Below are 19,592 nucleotides of genomic sequence, written 5' to 3'. Positions count from 1 at the left end.
TAGGAGGAGCAGAGAGGGGGCACAATATGGGGAGGAGCAGAGAGCGGGCACAATGTGGGGAGGAGCAGAGAGGGGGCACAATGTGAGGAGGAGCAGAGAGGGGGCACAATGTGGGGAGGAGCAGAGAGGGGGCACAATGTGGGGAGGAGCAGAGAGGGTCACAATGTGAGGAGGAGCAGAGAGGGGGCTCTGACCATGGTGCTGACCATCACTGACCTCACAGATGACATGTCCAGCTACGTGTCTCCAGACATTAGATGACTGGGGGGAATAATGTAAGGTGAGCAGAGAGGAAGGCACAATGTGAGGAGGAGCAGAGAGGGGGCACAATGTGAGGAGGGGAAGAGAGGGAGCACAATGTGAGGAGGAGCAGAGAGGGGGCACAATGTGAGGAGGAGCAGAGAGGGGGCACAATGTGAGGAGGAGCAGAGAGGGGGCACAATGTGAGGAGGAGCAGAGAGGGGGCACATTGTGGGGAGGAGCAGAGAGGGGGCACAATGTGAGGAGGGGCAGAGAGGGAGCACAATGTGAGGAGGGGAAGAGAGGGGGCACAATGTGAGGAGGGGCAAAGAGGGGGCACAATGTGAGGTGGAGCAGAGAGAGGGGGCCCAATGTGGGGAGGAGCAGAGAGGGGGCACAAAGTGAGGAGGGGCAGAGAGGGAGCACAATGTGAGGAGGAAGAGAGAGGGGGGCACAATGTGAGGTGGTGTAGAGAGGGGGCACAATATGAGGAGGGGCAGAGAGGGGGCACAATGTGAGGAGGGGCAGAGAGGGAGCACAATGTGAAGAGGGGCAGAGAGGGAGCACAATGTGAGGAGGAAGAGAGAGGGGGGCACAATGTGAGGTGGTGTAGAGAGGGGGCACAATGTGGGGAGGAGCAGAGAGGGGGCACAATGTGAGGAGGGGAAGAGAGGGGGCACGATGTGAGGAGGGGCAGAGAGGGAGCACAATGTGAGGAGGAAGAGAGAGGGGGCGCAATGTGAGGTGGTGCAGAGAGGGGGCACAATGCGGGGAGGAGCAGAGAGGGGGCACAATGTGAGGAGGGGCAGAGAGGGAGCACAATGTGAGGAGGGGAAGAGAGGGGGCACAATGTGAGGAGAGGCAGAGAGGGGGCACAATGTGAGGAGGAGCAGAGAGGGGGCACAATGTGGGGAGGAGCAGAGAGGGGGCACAATGTGAGGAGGGGCAGAGAGGGAGCCCAATGTGAGGAGGAAGAGAGAGGGGGCACAATTTGAGGTGGTGCAGAGAGGGGGCACAATGTGGGGAGGAGCAGAGAGGGGGCACAATGTGAGGAGGAGCAGAGAGGGGGCACAATGTGGGGAGGAGCAGAGAGGGGGCACAATGTGAGGAGGAAGAGAGAGGGGGCACAATGTGGGGAGGAGCAGAGAGGGGGCACAATGTGAGGAGGAAGAGAGAGGGGGCACAATGTGAGGAGGAAGAGAGAGGGGGCACAATGTGGGGAGGGGCAGAGAGGGGGCACAATGTGAGGTGGAGCAGAGAGGGGGCACAATGTGAGGAGGAGCAGAGAGGGGGATGCAATGTGAGGGGGAGCGGAGGGTGAACAATATGAGAAGGAGCAGAGAGGGGACACAATTTAAGGGGGAGCAGAGAGGGGGCACAATGTGAGGAGGAGCAGAGAGGGGGGACACAATGTGAGGGGTAGCGGAGGGCGCACAATGTTAGAAGGAACAGAGAGGGGCAGTGTCGGACTGGCCCACCATAGTACCAGAGGATCCTCCGGTGGGCCCTGACTCAACCCAATACTGAACCCCAGAGGTCCATCAGAAATCAATACACTTTGGAGGGTGTTAGAGTATATTTCCTGGGGGATAATGAAGAGTGGGCCCCCAAATTGATTTTCTCTGGTGGGCCTAAGGAAACCCAGTCACAATGTGAGGGGGGCCCAATGTGAGAGAGGGGGGGCACGATGTGAGGGGGAGCAGAGGGGGGCACAATGTGAGGAGGAGCAGAGAGAGGGGGCACAATGTGAGAGAGGGGGGGGCACGATGTGAGGGTGGAGGCCAGTTGTATGGGTATGACAAGTGTTGTAATACTGGGGATGGGATTAGGGGGTGATTTAGGGCTCCATGCTTTCCCTCTTTCTCTGACGTATATGTTGAAACATAAGTACAGACACAGGAGGCTCCACACAGAGAGATAACATATAATATATCACAGGCTCAGGACATTGGATATTGTGGCTGTGAGGAGGTTCCTGCTCTTCATATTCTCTCATCGTCCTTCTTCCATTTCTGCAAGTTTACCGGCTCACATTATACATGACACGGAGAACATGCAGACAACACGGGGAGCATGCAGAGAACACGGAGAACATGCAGAGAACACGGAGAACATGCAGAGAACACGCAGAACATGCAGATCTTCAGTGAAGGAGCTGCCGGAGTCACATATGTCCACTGACAACATTTTGGCCGTACATGGAGCTCGACATGAGACGTGGAAAACACATCCTGCCCGATCCTGTGTAATAAATGAAGAGGTTTCAGTTACTTGTGTAGGAGTCATCTGTGGATAAGTCATGGAGTCGCCTGTAGTCGCCTGAAGTGGCCACTACACCGAGGACGGAGCTGTCTGCTGGCTCTGACCATGGTGCTGACCATCACTGACCTCACAGATGACCTGGCCAGGTACGTGTCTCCAGACATTAGAGGACTGGATGGTCCGGTGCCACCACAGTGGTCGTAGCCATGAGGTGGCCTGATAGTCAGCAGGGAGGAGCTGAGGATGGGCTGAGGCGGGGACCCCCCTCATATCATCCACTCACCTGATGGTCACTTCTCGTGGCTTCTTTTGTTTTTTTTTGGCTTTGAGTTTTCTTTGTTCTTTTTGATTCGTTTTAGATATTTGGCTGGAAATGGAAAGAGAAGAAAATACAAAGGGGGACATTAATCATAGTTTTTTTGACTGTTTCTAGCGCAATAATCTGGCGCAGTTCGTTAATTTGGTGCAATTATGCGCCATTCCCTTGCACACGGCAAAGTTCAGCACTTAGTGGTCCTGAGTCCCTGTCCCTTATCTGACATAGTGAGAGGCTGCTATATAGAGGTTTGCTCAACATCAAAAGGCACAAAAATGCCTCTACTCCGAGCAGCTGTACTTTAAAAAAATTCACTTTTCAATACAGAAAACAAAGGTTTTCGCTTCCCAAATGAAAAATTCCCTCCATGCAACATGGAAAATCCTTCTGCTCAGTTTTAAAATGTAACGACCTCACCTTTGTCTATGGGATCATCTCTGAGTGATTATTGTCTTATTGTACAGATCTGAGAATATTATCAGACTCCATTTCCTGTAAATTATAATAACAAAGGAAAAGACTCATTTCAGCAAGAATTTTATTTTTTTTTTCCATCTCTGTAACTTTTAGTCCCTGCAGTTACATCACAATGATAGGTTTTTGTGCAGAGATGACGCCCTGAACGTTCTGTCACATTTTCTCAGTCTCCTTTCATTATTAGTCACAAATGAGATCTAACAATTAGAGACAAATTTGGCGCAAATGAATCGGACATGAGACAAATCCAAAGCGCATTTACTAAGGCAGAACTAGATCCATCATAGATCACAGGGCAAAAAAAAGAAAAATCAGGCGCAAAAATAGGTGAAGCTGAGACCCCCCTCTGATTAATGTCCCCCATTATGTTTTACAGAGATCATTTTTCATTTGGGAATTGAAAACCTTTGTTTTCAGCTGCTCAGAGCAGGGGGATTTTTGCAACTTTTTTTGTGACTTTTTCAGTGCAAAATTGTGATAGATGCCAAGCAAACATCTGTATAGCAGCCGCTCACTGGGGCAGATTGTTCTCTGTGGAGGATCCGGGTTCTGCCGGGATTCACTAAGGTAGTGGGCCCGATGTCCACCAGGTGTCGCTGCTGTGCTGAAGTTCACTGTCCTACACTGGGTGCAGGTAAGCGCGTGTCAAGCGGCGGTTTTTCCAAATCCGTCAGGTTTTCGTTCGGCCACGCCCCCCGATTTCCGTCGTGTGCATGCCGGCGCCAATGCGCCACAATCCGATCGCATGCGCCAAAAACCCGTGGCAATACAGGGGAAATCGGCGCAAATCGGAAATATTCGGGTAACACGTCGGGAAAACGCGAATCGGGCCCTTAGTAAATGACCCCCAGGGTGTCAGATGAGGCGCAGGGACTCAAAACCACTAAGTGCCGGACTTTTGCTTGCACCCAAAAAAGACACAAATTAGAGACAAATTTACTCTCAAAAATTATGATCAATGTCCCCCATTGTGTGCAGCCCTGAAGTCACCCTGTGTCCACAACATTCACAGACAATGGGCCAGAGGTGTCACCGTTCTGCACTTAAAGGGATATTCCAGGAATCAGCATAATTCATATACAATTGGGTCCTTAAATTATAAGATATATATGTAATTAGTTAGAAGAAAATTGCTGCTGACATATCCTGTAATGAAGAAGTAAAATGCTGCCGGACCTTTAATCAGTCCGTTACTTTCCTCCGTGCGGAGCAGACACAGGACAGAAGATGCCGCCGGTCACATGTCCACATCCCATGTCCTGCAGCTGCCTGGGCCGGTCACATGTCCACATCCCATGTCCTGCAGCTGCCTGGGCCAGTCACATGTCCACATCACATGTCCTGCAGCTGCCTGGGCCGGTCATGTGATCACCACTATGTTTGGCTGTAGTCGGTTGGTTGCAGCTCATCCAGTATGGCCGGTTGCACATCATTACTATGGTAACAGAGCAGGACAGTCTGTTACATCATCACTGGGAGCCAAGCATAAGAGGGAGGAGGAGTTACTGAGCACTGAGGGATCATGGGACTTGTAGTTTCCAGTGGCGGCCATCTTGCTGATAACTCTGCCTACTTTAGAGAGGACATAAAATTTTGTGACTCATAAAATCAAGCTATTTAAGCTCCATTTTATGACTAATGACATTGGGGGTCATTTACTAAGGGCCCAATTCGCGTTTTCCCGACGTGTTACCCGAATATTTCCGATTTGCGCTGATTTTCCCTGAATTGCCCCGGGATTTTGGTGCACGCGATCAGATTGTGGCGCATTGGCGCTGGCATGCACGCGACGGAAATCGGGGGGCGTGGCCGAACGAAAACCCGATGGATTCGGAAAAACCGCCGCATTTTTTTAAAATAATGTGTCGCGAAAATTGCACTTACCTTCACTCAGCCCGGCTTGGTGTATTCTATCGCGTTCCAGGGAACTTCAGCACAGCAGCGCCACCTGGTGGACGTCGGAGGAACTGCCTTAATAAATCCCGGCCGGACCCGAATCCACCGCAGAGAACACACCGCTGGATCGCGAATGGACCGGGTAAGTAAATCTGCTCCAATGAGTTTTGTTACATTCATTTATTTACATCATCATGGGTTTTGTATCAGACCTTCACGTTCCAGGAATACTCCTTTCAGTGCAGTTGTTGCACCAGAATTATCACAAGCTACAACCATCTGTGATGAATTGAGTTTCTGACTCTTATTAATCACTTTACTTTAGGTGCAGTTAAGGCGTAATGTTAGATTCGGGCACTTACATGTGATCCTCCTACAATCTCCCCTCTGCTTCTCTCCCGCACCCCACTTTGAGAATGACCCCCACAGCAGCACCCAGGTGTGTGACACCCAGCACCCAGTGATCTCCTCAGCAGTGGCTTCACCTAGAGGGGATCCCCCAGTGCTGGTCTCCTGCTGCACCCCTGTAATACTGTCCATTATCCTCCTCAGACACCAGTGGGGTCATCCTGCTACACGGGACACTTGTCTGTAGTATCTGCAAAATCCTCCTCGCTTCTCTCCTGTCCTGCTCTGAGCTCAGGATTCTGCAGAATGTTTAGTAAATAGAAGGTCATGAAATGTAAACAGAGGCTGCTGGCAGTGTCTGTTGTGTGTGTAGTGAGTGTCTGTTGTGTTCTGCAGTATCTGTAGTATCTGTAGGGTCTGCAGTATCTGTAGTGTCTGCAGGGTCTGTAGTATCTGTAGTATTTGTAGTGTCTGTAGGTTGTGTAGTGTGTGTAGTGTCTGCAGTGTGTGTAGGGTCTGTCGTGTGTGTAGTGTGTGCAGTGTCTGTAGGGTCTGTAATGTGTGCAGTGTCTGTAGTATCTGTAGTATTTGTAGTGTCTGTAGGGTCTGTAGTGTCTGCAGTATCTGTAGTGTGTGTAGTGTGTTTAGTGTCTGTAGTGTGTGCAGTGTCTGTAGTGTGTGCAGTGCCTGTAGTGTGTGCAGTGTGTGTAGTTTCTGTAGTATCTGTAGTGTGTGTAGTGTCTGCAGTGTGTGTAGTTTCTGTAGTGTGTGTAGTGTGTGCAGTGTCTGTAGTTTCTGTAGTGTCTGTAGTGTGTGTAGTGTCTGCAGTGTGTGTAGTGTCTGCAGTGTCTGTAGTATCTGTAGTGTCTGTGGTGTCTGTGGTATCTGTAGTGTGTGTAGTGTCTGCAGTGTATGTAGTGTCTGTAGTGTGTGTAGTATCTGTAGTGTCTGCAGTGTCTGTAGTGTCTGCAGTGTGTGTAGTGTCTGTAGTGTCTGCAGGGTCTGTAGTGTATGTAGTGTCTGCAGTATCTGTAGTGTGTGTAGTGTCTGTAGTATCTGTAGTGTGTGTAGTGTCTGTAGTATCTGTAGTATCTGTAGTGTGTGTAGTGTCTGTAGTATCTGTAGTATCTGTAGTGTGTGTAGTGTCTGTAGTATCTGTAGTGTGTGTAGTATCTGTAGTGTGTGCAGTGTCTGTAGTGTCTGTATTGTCTGTATTGTCTGTAGTGTGTAGTGTCTGTAGTGTCTGTATTGTCTGTAGTGTGTAGTGTCTGTAGTGTCTGTATTGTCTGTAGTCTGTGGTGTCTGTAGTGACTGTAGTGTCTGTGGTGTCTGTAGTGTGTGTAGTGTATGTAGTATCTGTAGTATCTGTAGTGAGTATAGTGTCTGCAGTATCTGTAGTATCTGTAGTGTCTGCAGGGTCTGTAGTTTCTGCTGAGCTCTGCTGCTGGGGATAATCTCAGTGGGATAGTGATGGGAATTCCGTCTCTTCTGAGTGATCTGGTTCATTAGGCTCCACTCACTAAGAAGAGCCGGCTCTTCTGGCTCCTGGACGGTCAGTCACCCCACACCACTTTTATCCCGATTTTATCGGGTTAAAGGGGTATGGTGAGCCGCTTAGAGGCAGGGTTTAGTGAGCCATCGTTCATGTGAATGAGCCCGTTCTTTGTGCCGGCTGTTTCTCGAATGACCCATCACTACAGTGGGGGACATGTATCACACTGTGCGGCTTCTCAGGTTACGCCACCCTCGGGCTGGGGTGTTTTCGCTAATGATGAATGATTATTAGGTGCAGCAAAACCTCTGGATTGGTTGGATAAACATAGAGGGAACCCTGGTTATTTTTGCTATGCGGCGAGTTTCATGTTTAGTCACAAGACTGGCGCAAAATCAACAGAAAAAACGAACGATACATCTGTCCCAAGGATTCTAACAGCTTTTCATACATTTCTCTATAATTTGTCCAAATCTACTAGAATTGACCCAAAATAAATAATACAATCTCCCCCCATCGCTATGATATCATGTGATCAGCGTCTTCCCCGATTCCTGATCACTTGATGTAACTGGACCTTCTCTATAGGGTTGGTCCTCTTATATTATCTAGTATAATGAGGCTCTCACCGTTCTCACACGCCGTTTTTAACCCCTTCAGTCTTGTCTGCAGCTCGGGGGGAGGTTTCCCATCCTGTAAACACTTTTTATCATCTTCGGAGAACAGAAATAGCTTGGCGGAATGTTTCATAATATCCGGCTGATCCCTGGTAATTCTCTCATAGACTTCTCCAGTGCTGAGCTCCAGATCATCAATCACCACAATCACATTGTCCTTCCCTGGAAGGTAAAGAATAGGGGGGGCATTTATCATCAGTAACGGGCAGTGTCACGGATGCACCCGCGATCCATGTCTCAGATTGTGGTCACACCCGTGTCCTTCTATGTGGCGCCATGCTCTCTGTGGCAGCTCGGCTCCCCCATCCCCGGACCCAGTCTCACCTGTCCACAAGCCTGCTTCCCGTTGCTTCCGGCAGGGCGCATCTCCGGACTCTAGGGCGCGCGCCGGCTCTTCTGGACTTAAAGGGCCAGCGTCCTCCTGATTGGCGCTGACATTTCCGTCTCTGCTATATAATCCGGCGGCTCCCAGCATCCCCTGCCGCATCTTCAAGTCATTTCCCCTGAAGTGAAAGCCCTCTTGTGTTTCCAAGTGTTACCCCGTGTTCCTGCGTTTCCAGGATTCCTCCCTGTGTCTGTACTCCAGTGTTCCCCCGTGTTCCTGCGTTTCCAGGATTCCTCCCTGTGTCTGTACTCCAGTGTTCCCCCGTGTTCCTGCGTTTCCAGGATTCCTCCCTGTGTCTGTACTCCAGTGTTCCCCCGTGTTCCTGCGTTTCCAGGATTCCTCCCTGTGTCTGTACTCCAGTGTTCCCCCGTGTTCCTGCGTTTCCAGGATTCCTCCCTGTGTCTGTACTCCAGTGTTCCCCCGTGTTCCTGCGTTTCCAGGATTCCTCCCTGTGTCTGTACTCCAGTGTTGCTCCGTGTTCCTGCGTTTCCAGGATTCCTCCCTGTGTCTGTACTCCAGTGTTGCTCCGTGTTCCTGCGTTTCCAGGATTCCTCCCTGTGTCTGTACTCCAGTGTTGCTCCGTGTTCCTGCGTTTCCAGGATTCCTCCCTGTGTCTGTACTCCAGTGTTCCTCCGTGTTCCTGCGTTTCCAGGATTCCTCCGTGTGTCTGTACTCCAGTGTTCCTCCGTGTTCCTGCGTTTCCAGGATTCCTCCCTGTGTCTGTACTCCAGTGTTCCTCCGTGTTCCTGCGTTTCCAGGATTCCTCCGTGTGTCTGTACTCCAGTGTTCCTCCGTGTTCCTGCGTTTCCAGGATTCCTCCGTGTGTCTGTACTCCAGTGTTCCTCCGTGTTCCTGGTGTCTCCTGTGTGTCTCCAGCATTCCCATACGCTCCTGGCAGTCCTGTTTTCCTGTGGCGGTCCTTCCTTCCCGAGGTCCTGCCATCCTGTGGTCCGTTCCTGTGCCCTGCTCCTGTGGTCCGTCTGTGTGGTTAGTGCTCCGGTGATCCGTCCCAGGGGTTCCTGTGCCATCCTGCTGTTATCCCAGGCTTGGACTGTTCCCGCTTGCTACCTTGGCTGCCACCGTGGGTATACTACCAACACTCGTGGTGGTCCGGAGGGTCCACAGACTCTTCCCACAGAGACTTTTCCCTACACTTGTCCCCACAAGTGACAGGCCGGTCACCTAGGGCCAGATGTATCACTGCTCTGCGCCTAAGTGTAGTAGTTGCACCTTATTTCTGGCGCACTGTGGCACCAGAATTATCACGTTACAACCATCTGTTATAAGTTTAGTTTCTGCCTCTTATTAATCACTTCCAGTTTCGGGGCAATGTTAGATTCGGGCTCTTACATGTGATCGTCCTACAAGCTCCTCTCTGCTTCTCCCACAGCCCAGAATGAAGATAACACTCACAGCAGCACCCAGGTGTGTGACACCCTGCACCCAGTGTCTTCCTCAGCAGCACCCAGGTGTGTGACACCCTGCACCCAGTGACCTCCTCAGCAGCACCCAGGTGTGTGACACCCTGCACCCAGTGACCTCCTCAGCAGCACCCAGGTGTGTGACACCCTGCACCCAGTGACCTCCTCAGCAGCACCCAGGTGTGTGACACCCAGCACCCAGTGACCTCCTCAGCAGCACCCAGGTGTGTGACACCCTGCACCCAGTGACCTCCTCAGCAGCACCCAGGTGTGTGAAACCCTGCACCCAGTGACCTCCTCAGCAGCACCCAGGTGTGTGACACCCTGCACCCAGTGACCTCCTCAGCAGCACCCAGGTGTGTGACACCCTGCACCCAGTGACCTCCTCAGCAGGGGCTTCTCCTGGAGGGGATCCCCCAGTGCTGGTCTCCTGCTGCACCCCTGTAATTCTGCACAGTATCCCCCTCAGACACCAGTGGGGTCATCCTGCTACATGGGGGGAACACTTCTCTGTAGTATCTGCAAAATCCTCCTCACTTCTCTCCTGTCCTGCTCTGAGCTCAGGATTCTGCAGAATGTTTAGTAAATAGAAGGTCATGACCTGTAAATAGAGTCTGCAGCTCCTGTCTGTAGTGTCTGTATTATCTGTACTAGTATCTTCATTGTCTGTACTAGTGTCTGCAGTGCCTGTAGTATCTGTACTAGTGCCTGCAGTGTCTGTAGTGTCTGCAGTGCCTGTAGTATCTGTACTAGTGCCTGCAGTGTCTGTAGTGTCTGTAGTGTCTGTACTAGTGTCTGCAGTGTCTGTAGTATCTGTACTAGTGCCTGCAGTGTCTGTAGTGTCTGCGTTGTCTGTACTAGTGTCTGTAGTATCTGTACTAGTGCCTGCAGTGTCTGTAGTGTCTGCAGTGTCTGCATTGTCTGTACTAGTGTCTGTAGTATCTGTACTAGTGCCTGCAGTGTCTGTACTGTCTGTATTGTCTGTACTAGTGTCTGCAGTGTCTTTAGTATCTGTACTAGTGCTTGTAGTGTCTGTAGTGTCTGCAGTGTCTGCATTGTCTGTACTAGTGTCTGTAGTATCTGTACTAGTGCCTGCAGTGTCTGTAGTGTCTGCAGTGCCTGTAGTATCTGTACTAGTGCCTGCAGTGTCTGTAGTGTCTGTAGTGTCTGTACTAGTGTCTGCAGTGTCTGTAGTATCTGTACTAGTGCCTGCAGTGTCTGTAGTGTCTGCGTTGTCTGTACTAGTGTCTGTAGTATCTGTACTAGTGCCTGCAGTGTCTGTAGTGTCTGCAGTGTCTGCATTGTCTGTACTAGTGTCTGTAGTATCTGTACTAGTGCCTGCAGTGTCTGTACTGTCTGTATTGTCTGTACTAGTGTCTGCAGTGTCTTTAGTATCTGTACTAGTGCTTGTAGTGTCTGTAGTGTCTGCAGTGTCTGCATTGTCTGTACTAGTGTCTGTAGTATCTGTACTAGTGCGTGTAGTGTCTGTAGTGTCTGTACTAGTGTCTGAGCTCTGCTGCTGGGGATGAGCTGCGCTGCACAAGAGCTCAGTGATAACTTCTCAGTTTACGGCACATTCAGGCTGGAATGAAAAGCCACAAATGATGAATATTATTAGGAGCAGCAAAACATCTGGATTGGTTGGATAAATGGTTATTTTTGCTGCACGGCGAGTTTAGTGTTTAGTTGCAAAACTGGCGCAAAAAAAGTGTGACACTATGAAAAGACCAAAAACAACAGAAAAAATAAGTGATAAGTCTGGCCTCTAGTGTGAGCTGCTTCTTCTTGCTTTTCTCATCCTTCGACTTATCTTTCATTTATTTTTCAACCATTTTGTCACAATTTCTTTCTCCCCCTGCGTCACCCTAGACTGCTCACGCCTGGTGGGGACTGGAGTATTTTTTCACATTTTTTGCAACATTTTTGTTACAAATCAAAGTGCAAACATCTGGAATTAGGAAAACTTCAAAAAAAATACGGAACAAATGAGATTTCCCATGGTGAACACGAGTATGAAAAAGTTACAAAAAGAAGAGATAAAAAGGAAGGAAAACATGCATACATAGATAGATAGATAGATAGATAGGAGATAGATAGGAGATAGATAGATAGATAGATAGATAGATAGATAGATAGATAGATAGGAGATGGATAGATAGGAGATAGATAGATAGATAGATAGATAGGAGATAGATAGGAGATAGATAGGAGATAGATAGATAGATAGATAGATAGGAGATAGATAGATAGATAGATAGGAGATAGATAGATAGATAGATAGGAGATAGATAGGAGATAGATAGATAGATAGATAGATAGATAGATAGATAGATAGATAGATAGGAGATAGATAGGAGATAGATAGATAGATAGGAGATAGATAGGAGATAGATAGATAGATAGATAGATAGATAGGAGATAGATAGATAGATAGATAGATAGGAGATAGATAGGAGATAGATAGATAGATAGATAGATAGATAGGAGATAGATAGATAGATAGATAGATAGATAGATAGATAGATAGATAGATAGATAGATAGATAGGATATAGATAGGAGATAGATAGGAGATAGATAGATAGATAGATAGATAGATAGATAGATAGATAGGAGATAGATAGATAGATAGATAGATAGATAGATAGATAGATAGATAGGAGATAGATAGATAGATAGATAGGAGATAGATAGATAGATAGATAGATAGATAGGAGATAGATAGGAGATAGATAGATAGATAGGAGATAGATAGATAGATAGATAGATAGATAGATAGATAGATAGATAGATAGGAGATAGATAGGAGATAGATAGATAGATAGATAGATAGGAGATAGATAGATAGATAGATAGATAGATAGATAGGAGATAGATAGATAGATAGATAGGAGATAGATAGATAGATAGATAGATAGGAGATAGATAGATAGATAGATAGATAGATAGATAGATAGGAGATAGATAGATAGATAGATAGATAGGAGATAGATAGATAGATAGATAGATAGATAGGAGATAGATAGATAGATAGATAGATAGATAGATAGGAGATAGATAGATAGATAGATAGATAGATAGATAGATAGGAGATAGATAGGAGATAGATAGATGGATAGATAGATAGATAGATAGATAGATAGATAGGAGATAGATATGAGATAGATAGATAGGAGATAGATAGGAGATAGATAGGAGATAGATAGATGGATAGATAGGAGATAGATAGATAGGAGATAGATAGATAGGAGATAGATAGATAGATAGATAGGAGATAGATAGATAGATAGATAGATAGATAGGAGATAGATAGATAGATAGATAGATAGATAGATAGGAGATAGATAGGAGATAGATAGGTGGATAGATAGGAGATAGATAGATAGGAGATAGATAGATAGATAGATAGATAGATAGATAGATAGATAGGAGATAGATAGATAGATAGATAGGAGATAGATAGATAGATAGATAGATAGATAGATAGATAGATAGATAGATAGGAGATAGATAGATAGGAGATAGATAGGAGATGGATGGATGGATAGATAGATAGATAGGAGATAGATAGGAGATAGATAGGAGATAGATAGATAGATAGATAGATAGATAGATAGATAGATAGATAGGAGATAGATAGATAGATAGGAGATAGATAGATAGATAGATAGATAGATAGACAGACAGACAGATAGATAGATAGATAGATAGATAGGAGATAGATAGATAGATAGATAGGAGATAGATAGATAGATAGATAGATAGATAGGAGATAGATAGATAGATAGATAGATAGATAGGAGATAGATAGATAGATAGATAGGAGATAGATAGATAGATAGATAGATAGATAGATAGATGGATAGATAGATAGATAGATAGATAGGAGATAGATAGATAGATAGATAGGAGATAGATAGATGGATAGATAGATAGATAGATAGATAGGAGATAGATAGATAGATAGATAGATAGGAGATAGATAGGAGATAGATAGATAGATGGATAGATAGATAGATAGATAGATAGATATTACATATAACTCACCCAGCTCCTCCCTCAGATACTGCAGTTCCTGGTCATACAGGGAGTCGGTGACGTTGGTGACATTGACCCGTCCTCTCTTCTTGGTGTGGTACAATACGGCCAGTGTGTACGGCGCCATCTCCTGGTGGAGGCGGGAGGGCTGGTTGGTGACACACACGGGGTCCACACTCCTCACCGTGGCCGTGCAGTCCTGGAGCAGCTCTCGCAGCCAGTGGTAGTTGGTCTCGTGGTCTCTGGAGCAGATGGCCACGTGGAAGTGTTTGTGGCCTCTTTTTGTCTGGAATGAGTCATCAGTGGGGTAAATGCTGAGATCTGGGAATGTTTATTAGATTTAGGGTAAATATTAAATAAAGATTAAACTAAATGTGGACGATCTGTTCTGTCCGAGACTTAGACTTCTATAGCGGATGAATATACGGGGGGTTGTTCCAGTGTTTGCTGCGTTGTAGGTTTTGTTGTTTTTGTATCAGTGTTAGATGTTTTTGTTGTAGGATGTAGGTTCTTGTATTATCTGCTGTATGTTGGCTGCTATGTGTAGGTTTTATGTTGTTGGGTGTAGTTTCCTGTAGTATATGCTGTATGTTGGCTGTTATGTGTAGTTTTGTGTAGTTCTGTGTAGTTTCTTGTAGTATCTGCTGTATGTTGGCTGCTATGTGTAGGTTTTATGTTGTAGGGCTGTCGTTTCTTGTAGTATTTGCTGTATGTTGGCTGCTATGTGCAGTTTTGTGTAGTTTCTTGTAGTATTTGCTGTATGTTGGCTGTTATGTGTAGGTTTTATGTTGTAGGGCTGTCGTTTCTTGTAGTATTTGCTGTATGTTGGCTGCTATGTGCAGTTTTGTGTAGTTTCTTGTAGTATTTGCTGTATGTTGGCTGTTATGTGTAGGTTTTATGTTGTAGGGCTGTCGTTTCTTGTAGTATCTGCTGTATGTTGGCTGTTATGTGCAGTTTTGTGTAGTTTCTTGTAGTATATGCTGTATGTTGGCTGTTATGTGTAGTTTTGTGTAGTTTCATGTAGTATCTGCTGTATGTTGGCTGTTATGTGCAGTTATGTGTAGTTTCTTGTAGTATTTGCTGTATGTTGGCTGTTATGTATAGGTTTTATGTTGTAGGGCTGTCGTTTCTTGTAGTATTTGCTGTATGTTGGCTGCTATGTGTAGTTTTGTGTAGTTTCTTGTAGTATCTGCTGTATGTTGGCTGTTATGTGAAGTATTGTGTAGTTTCTGCTGTATGTTGGCTGTTATGTGTAGTTTTGTGTAGTTTCTTGTAGTATTTGCTGTATGTTGGCTGCTATGTGCAGTTTTGTGTAGTTTCTTGTAGTATTTGCTGTATGTTGGCTGTTATGTGTAGTTTTGTGTAGTTTCTTGTAGTATCTGCTGTATGTTGGCTGTTATGTGTAGTTTTGTGTAGTTTCTTGTAGTATGTGCTGTATGTTGGCTGTTATGTGTAGTTCTGTGTAGTTTCTTGTAGTATCTGCTGTATGTTGGCTGTTATGTGTAGTTTCTTGTAGTATCTGCTGTATGTTGGCTGTTATGTGTAGTTTTGTGTAGTTTCTTGTAGTATCTGCTGTATGTTGGCTGTTATGTGTAGTTCTGTGTAGTTTCTTGTAGTATCTGCTGTATGTTGGCTGTTATGTGTAGTTTTGTGTAGTTTCTTGTAGTATCTGCTGTATGTTGGCTGTTATGTGTAGGTTTTATGTTGTAGGGCTGTCGTTTCTTGTAGTATTTGCTGTATGTTGGTTGCTATGTGTAGGTTTTATGTTGTTGGGTGTAGTTTCTTGTAGTATTTGCTGTATGATGGCTGTTATGTGTAGTTTTGTGTAGTTTTGTGTAGTATTTGCTGTATGATGGCTGTTATGTATAGTTTTGTGTAGTTTCTTGTAGTATTTGCTGTATGATGGCTGTTATGTGTAGTTTTGTGTAGTTTTGTGTAGTATTTGCTGTATGATGGCTGTTATGTGCAGTTTTGTGTAGTTTCTTGTAGTATCTGCTGTATGTTGGCTGTTATGTGTAGGTTTTATGTTGTAGGGCTGTCGTTTCTTGTAGTATTTGCTGTATGTTGGTTGCTATGTGTAGGTTTTATGTTGTTGGGTGTAGTTTCTTGTAGTATTTGCTGTATGATGGCTGTTATGTGTAGTTTTGTGTAGTATTTGCTGTATGATGGCTGTTATGTGTAGTTTTGTGTAGCTTTGTGTAGTATCTGCTGTAAGATGGCTGTTATGTGCAGTTTTGTGTAGTTTTGTGTAGTATCTGCTGTATGTTGGCTTCTATGTGTAGTTCTGTGTAGTTTCTTGTAGTATCTGCTGTATGATGGCTGTTATGTGTAGTTCTGTGTAGTTTCTTGTAGTATCTGCTGTATGATGGCTGTTATGTGTAGTTTCTGTGTAGTTTCTTGTAGTACCTGCTGTATGTTGGCTGCTATGTGTAGTTATGTGTAGTTTCTTGTAGTATCTGCTGTATGATGGCTGTTATGTGTAGTTTTGTGTAGTTTCTTGTAGTATATGCTGTATGTTGGCTGTTATATGTAGTTCTGTGTAGTTTCTTGTAGTATATGCTGTATGTTGGCTGTTATGTGTAGTTCTGTGTAGTTTCTTGTAGTATGTGCTGTATGTTGGCTGTTATGTGTAGTTCTGTGTAGTTTCTTGTAGTATCTGCTGTATGTTGGCTGTTATATGTAGTTCTGTGTAGTTTCTTGTAGTATATGCTGTATGTTGGCTGTTATGTGTAGTTCTGTGTAGTTTCTTGTAGTATGTGCTGTATGTTGGCTGTTATGTGTAGTTCTGTGTAGTTTCTTGTAGTATATGCTGTATGTTGGCTGTTATATGTAGTTTTGTGTAGTTTCTTGTAGTATATGCTGTATGTTGGCTGTTATATGTAGTTCTGTGTAGTTTCTTGTAGTATATGCTGTATGTTGGCTGTTATGTGTAGTTCTGTGTAGTTTCTTGTAGTATGTGCTGTATGTTGGCTGTTATGTGTAGTTCTGTGTAGTTTCCTGTAGTATATGCTGTATGTTGGCTGTTATGTGTAGTTCTGTGTAGTTTCTTGTAGTATTTGCTGTATGTTGGCTGCTATGTGTAGTTATGTGTAGTTTCTTGTAGTATCTGCTGTATGATGGCTGTTATGTGTAGTTTTGTGTAGTTTCTTGTAGTATATGCTGTATGTTGGCTGTTATATGTAGTTCTGTGTAGTTTCTTGTAGTATATGCTGTATGTTGGCTGTTATGTGTAGTTCTGTGTAGTTTCTTGTAGTATGTGCTGTATGTTGGCTGTTATGTGCAGTTTTGTGTAGTTTCTTGTAGTATATGCTGTATGTTGGCTGTTATGTGTAGTTTTGTGTAGTTTCTTGTAGTATCTGCTGTATGTTGGCTGTTATGTGTAGTTTTGTGTAGTTTCTTGTAGTATGTGCTGTATGTTGGCTGTTATGTGTAGTTCTGTGTAGTTTCTTGTAGTATCTGCTGTATGTTGGCTGTTATGTGTAGTTTCTTGTAGTATCTGCTGTATGTTGGCTGTTATGTGTAGTTTTGTGTAGTTTCTTGTAGTATCTGCTGTATGTTGGCTGTTATGTGTAGTTCTGTGTAGTTTCTTGTAGTATCTGCTGTATGTTGGCTGTTATGTGTAGTTTTGTGTAGTTTCTTGTAGTATCTGCTGTATGTTGGCTGTTATGTGTAGGTTTTATGTTGTAGGGCTGTCGTTTCTTGTAGTATTTGCTGTATGTTGGTTGCTATGTGTAGGTTTTATGTTGTTGGGTGTAGTTTCTTGTAGTATTTGCTGTATGATGGCTGTTATGTGTAGTTTTGTGTAGTTTTGTGTAGTATTTGCTGTATGATGGCTGTTATGTATAGTTTTGTGTAGTTTCTTGTAGTATTTGCTGTATGATGGCTGTTATGTGTAGTTTTGTGTAGTTTTGTGTAGTATTTGCTGTATGATGGCTGTTATGTGCAGTTTTGTGTAGTTTCTTGTAGTATCTGCTGTATGTTGGCTGTTATGTGTAGGTTTTATGTTGTAGGGCTGTCGTTTCTTGTAGTATTTGCTGTATGTTGGTTGCTATGTGTAGGTTTTATGTTGTTGGGTGTAGTTTCTTGTAGTATTTGCTGTATGATGGCTGTTATGTGTAGTTTTGTGTAGTATTTGCTGTATGATGGCTGTTATGTGTAGTTTTGTGTAGCTTTGTGTAGTATCTGCTGTAAGATGGCTGTTATGTGCAGTTTTGTGTAGTTTTGTGTAGTATCTGCTGTATGTTGGCTTCTATGTGTAGTTCTGTGTAGTTTCTTGTAGTATCTGCTGTATGATGGCTGTTATGTGTAGTTCTGTGTAGTTTCTTGTAGTATCTGCTGTATGATGGCTGTTATGTGTAGTTTCTGTGTAGTTTCTTGTAGTACCTGCTGTATGTTGGCTGTTATGTGTAGTTATGTGTAGTTTCTTGTAGTATCTGCTGTATGATGGCTGTTATGTGTAGTTTTGTGTAGTTTCTTGTAGTATATGCTGTATGTTGGCTGTTATATGTAGTTCTGTGTAGTTTCTTGTAGTATATGCTGTATGTTGGCTGTTATGTGTAGTTCTGTGTAGTTTCTTGTAGTATGTGCTGTATGTTGGCTGTTATGTGTAGTTCTGTGTAGTTTCTTGTAGTATCTGCTGTATGTTGGCTGTTATATGTAGTTCTGTGTAGTTTCTTGTAGTATATGCTGTATGTTGGCTGTTATGTGTAGTTCTGTGTAGTTTCTTGTAGTATGTGCTGTATGTTGGCTGTTATGTGTAGTTCTGTGTAGTTTCTTGTAGTATATGCTGTATGTTGGCTGTTATATGTAGTTTTGTGTAGTTTCTTGTAGTATATGCTGTATGTTGGCTGTTATATGTAGTTCTGTGTAGTTTCTTGTAGTATATGCTGTATGTTGGCTGTTATGTGTAGTTCTGTGTAGTTTCTTGTAGTATGTGCTGTATGTTGGCTGTTATGTGTAGTTCTGTGTAGTTTCCTGTAGTATATGCTGTATGTTGGCTGTTATGTGTAGTTCTGTGTAGTTTCTTGTAGTATTTGCTGTATGTTGGCTGCTATGTGTAGTTATGTGTAGTTTCTTGTAGTATCTGCTGTATGATGGCTGTTATGTGTAGTTTTGTGTAGTTTCTTGTAGTATATGCTGTATGTTGGCTGTTATATGTAGTTCTGTGTAGTTTCTTGTAGTATATGCTGTATGTTGGCTGTTATGTGTAGTTCTGTGTAGTTTCTTGTAGTATGTGCTGTATGTTGGCTGTTATGTGCAGTTTTGTGTAGTTTCTTGTAGTATCTGCTGCTCTGAGTTTCCCTTCTGACTTCCTGGAGGACTGGCACCGCCTGCACTTACCTTCCTCCTCATGCTGCTGTGCCGGGGGCTGCTGTGCCGGGGGCCGCTGTGCCGGGGGCTGCTGGGAGACTTGAGGAGGGGCACAGGACCTTCTAGTGCTGGGGGGTCACATGCAGGAGGGGTTCCTGCACTCTGGGTGCGTCCGATGCTGCCCGTACTTCTTGTGTTGTATCAGGACATTAGTTTCTCTTTCAGTTCTATATCTTTATGCTAATGAGGAGTCTCTGCGCTCTCCCTGAGCTGTCTCCTGCGCTCTCCCTGCCCTCTCCCTGCGCTGTCTCCTGCGCTGTCTCCTGCGCTGTCTCCTGCGCTGTCTCCTGCGCTGTCTCCTGCGCTCTCCCTGAGCTGTCTCCTGTGCTCTCCCTGAGCTGTCTCCTGCCCTCTCCCTGCCCTCTCCCTGAGCTGTCTCCTGCGCTCTCTCTGCACTCTCCCTGCGCTCTCCCTGAGCTGTCTCCTGCGCTCTCCCTGCACTCTCCGTGAGCTGTCTCCTGCCCTCTCCCTGTGCTGTCTCCTGCGCTCTCCCTGAGCTGTCTCCTGCGCTCTCCCTGCACTCTCCCTGAGCTGTCTCCCTGCACTCTCCCTGCGCTGTCTCCTGCGCTCTCCCTGAGCTGTCTCCCTGCACTCTCCCTGCGCTGTCTCCTGCGCTCTCCCTGAGCTGTCTCCCTGCGCTCTCCCTGTACTCTCCCTGAGCTGTCTCCCTG

At 45.3% G+C, this 19,592-nt stretch overlaps 1 protein-coding gene across 2 annotated transcripts; it reads right to left on the bottom strand.

Moving 5' to 3' along the window:
* Window positions 1-2,144: 2,144 nt before the first annotated feature.
* LOC140075784 (uncharacterized) lies at window positions 2,145-19,099 on the bottom strand. 2 transcript variants are annotated; one of them, XM_072122078.1, is made up of 5 exons: window positions 18,892-19,099; window positions 13,561-13,837; window positions 7,661-7,870; window positions 2,786-2,869; window positions 2,145-2,481 (listed from the first exon to the last, which is right to left on the bottom strand). In XM_072122078.1, the coding sequence occupies exons 1-4, from the start codon at window positions 18,901-18,903 to the stop codon at window positions 2,793-2,795; spliced, it is 576 nt and encodes a 191-aa protein (XP_071978179.1). In that variant the 5' UTR covers window positions 18,904-19,099; the 3' UTR covers window positions 2,145-2,481; window positions 2,786-2,792. The 2 variants fall into 2 exon arrangements, 1 of the variants encoding a protein (XP_071978179.1); XR_011849465.1 differs by lacking the exons at window positions 2,145-2,481; window positions 2,786-2,869; window positions 13,561-13,837; window positions 18,892-19,099 and adding an exon at window positions 8,033-9,571 and having other exon boundaries at window positions 7,735-7,870.
* Between the last annotated feature and the right edge of the window lie 493 nt (window positions 19,100-19,592).

Source organism: Engystomops pustulosus, chromosome 8, assembly GCF_040894005.1.
Source record: "Engystomops pustulosus chromosome 8, aEngPut4.maternal, whole genome shotgun sequence".
In the NCBI taxonomy this organism is placed as follows: domain Eukaryota; kingdom Metazoa; phylum Chordata; class Amphibia; order Anura; family Leptodactylidae; genus Engystomops; species Engystomops pustulosus.
This window is presented reverse-complemented; position numbering and strand designations above follow the sequence as displayed.

Coding starts and splice junctions, on each gene's coding strand:
- LOC140075784 (XM_072122078.1), bottom strand. Junction 7,871..13,560: donor GTATCTGAGGGAGGAGCTGG/GTGAGTTATATG, acceptor TTTACCTTCCAG/GGAAGGACAATGTGATTGTG. Junction 2,870..7,660: donor AAAAACGGCGTGTGAGAACG/GTGAGAGCCTCA, acceptor TTCCATTTCCAG/CCAAATATCTAAAACGAATC.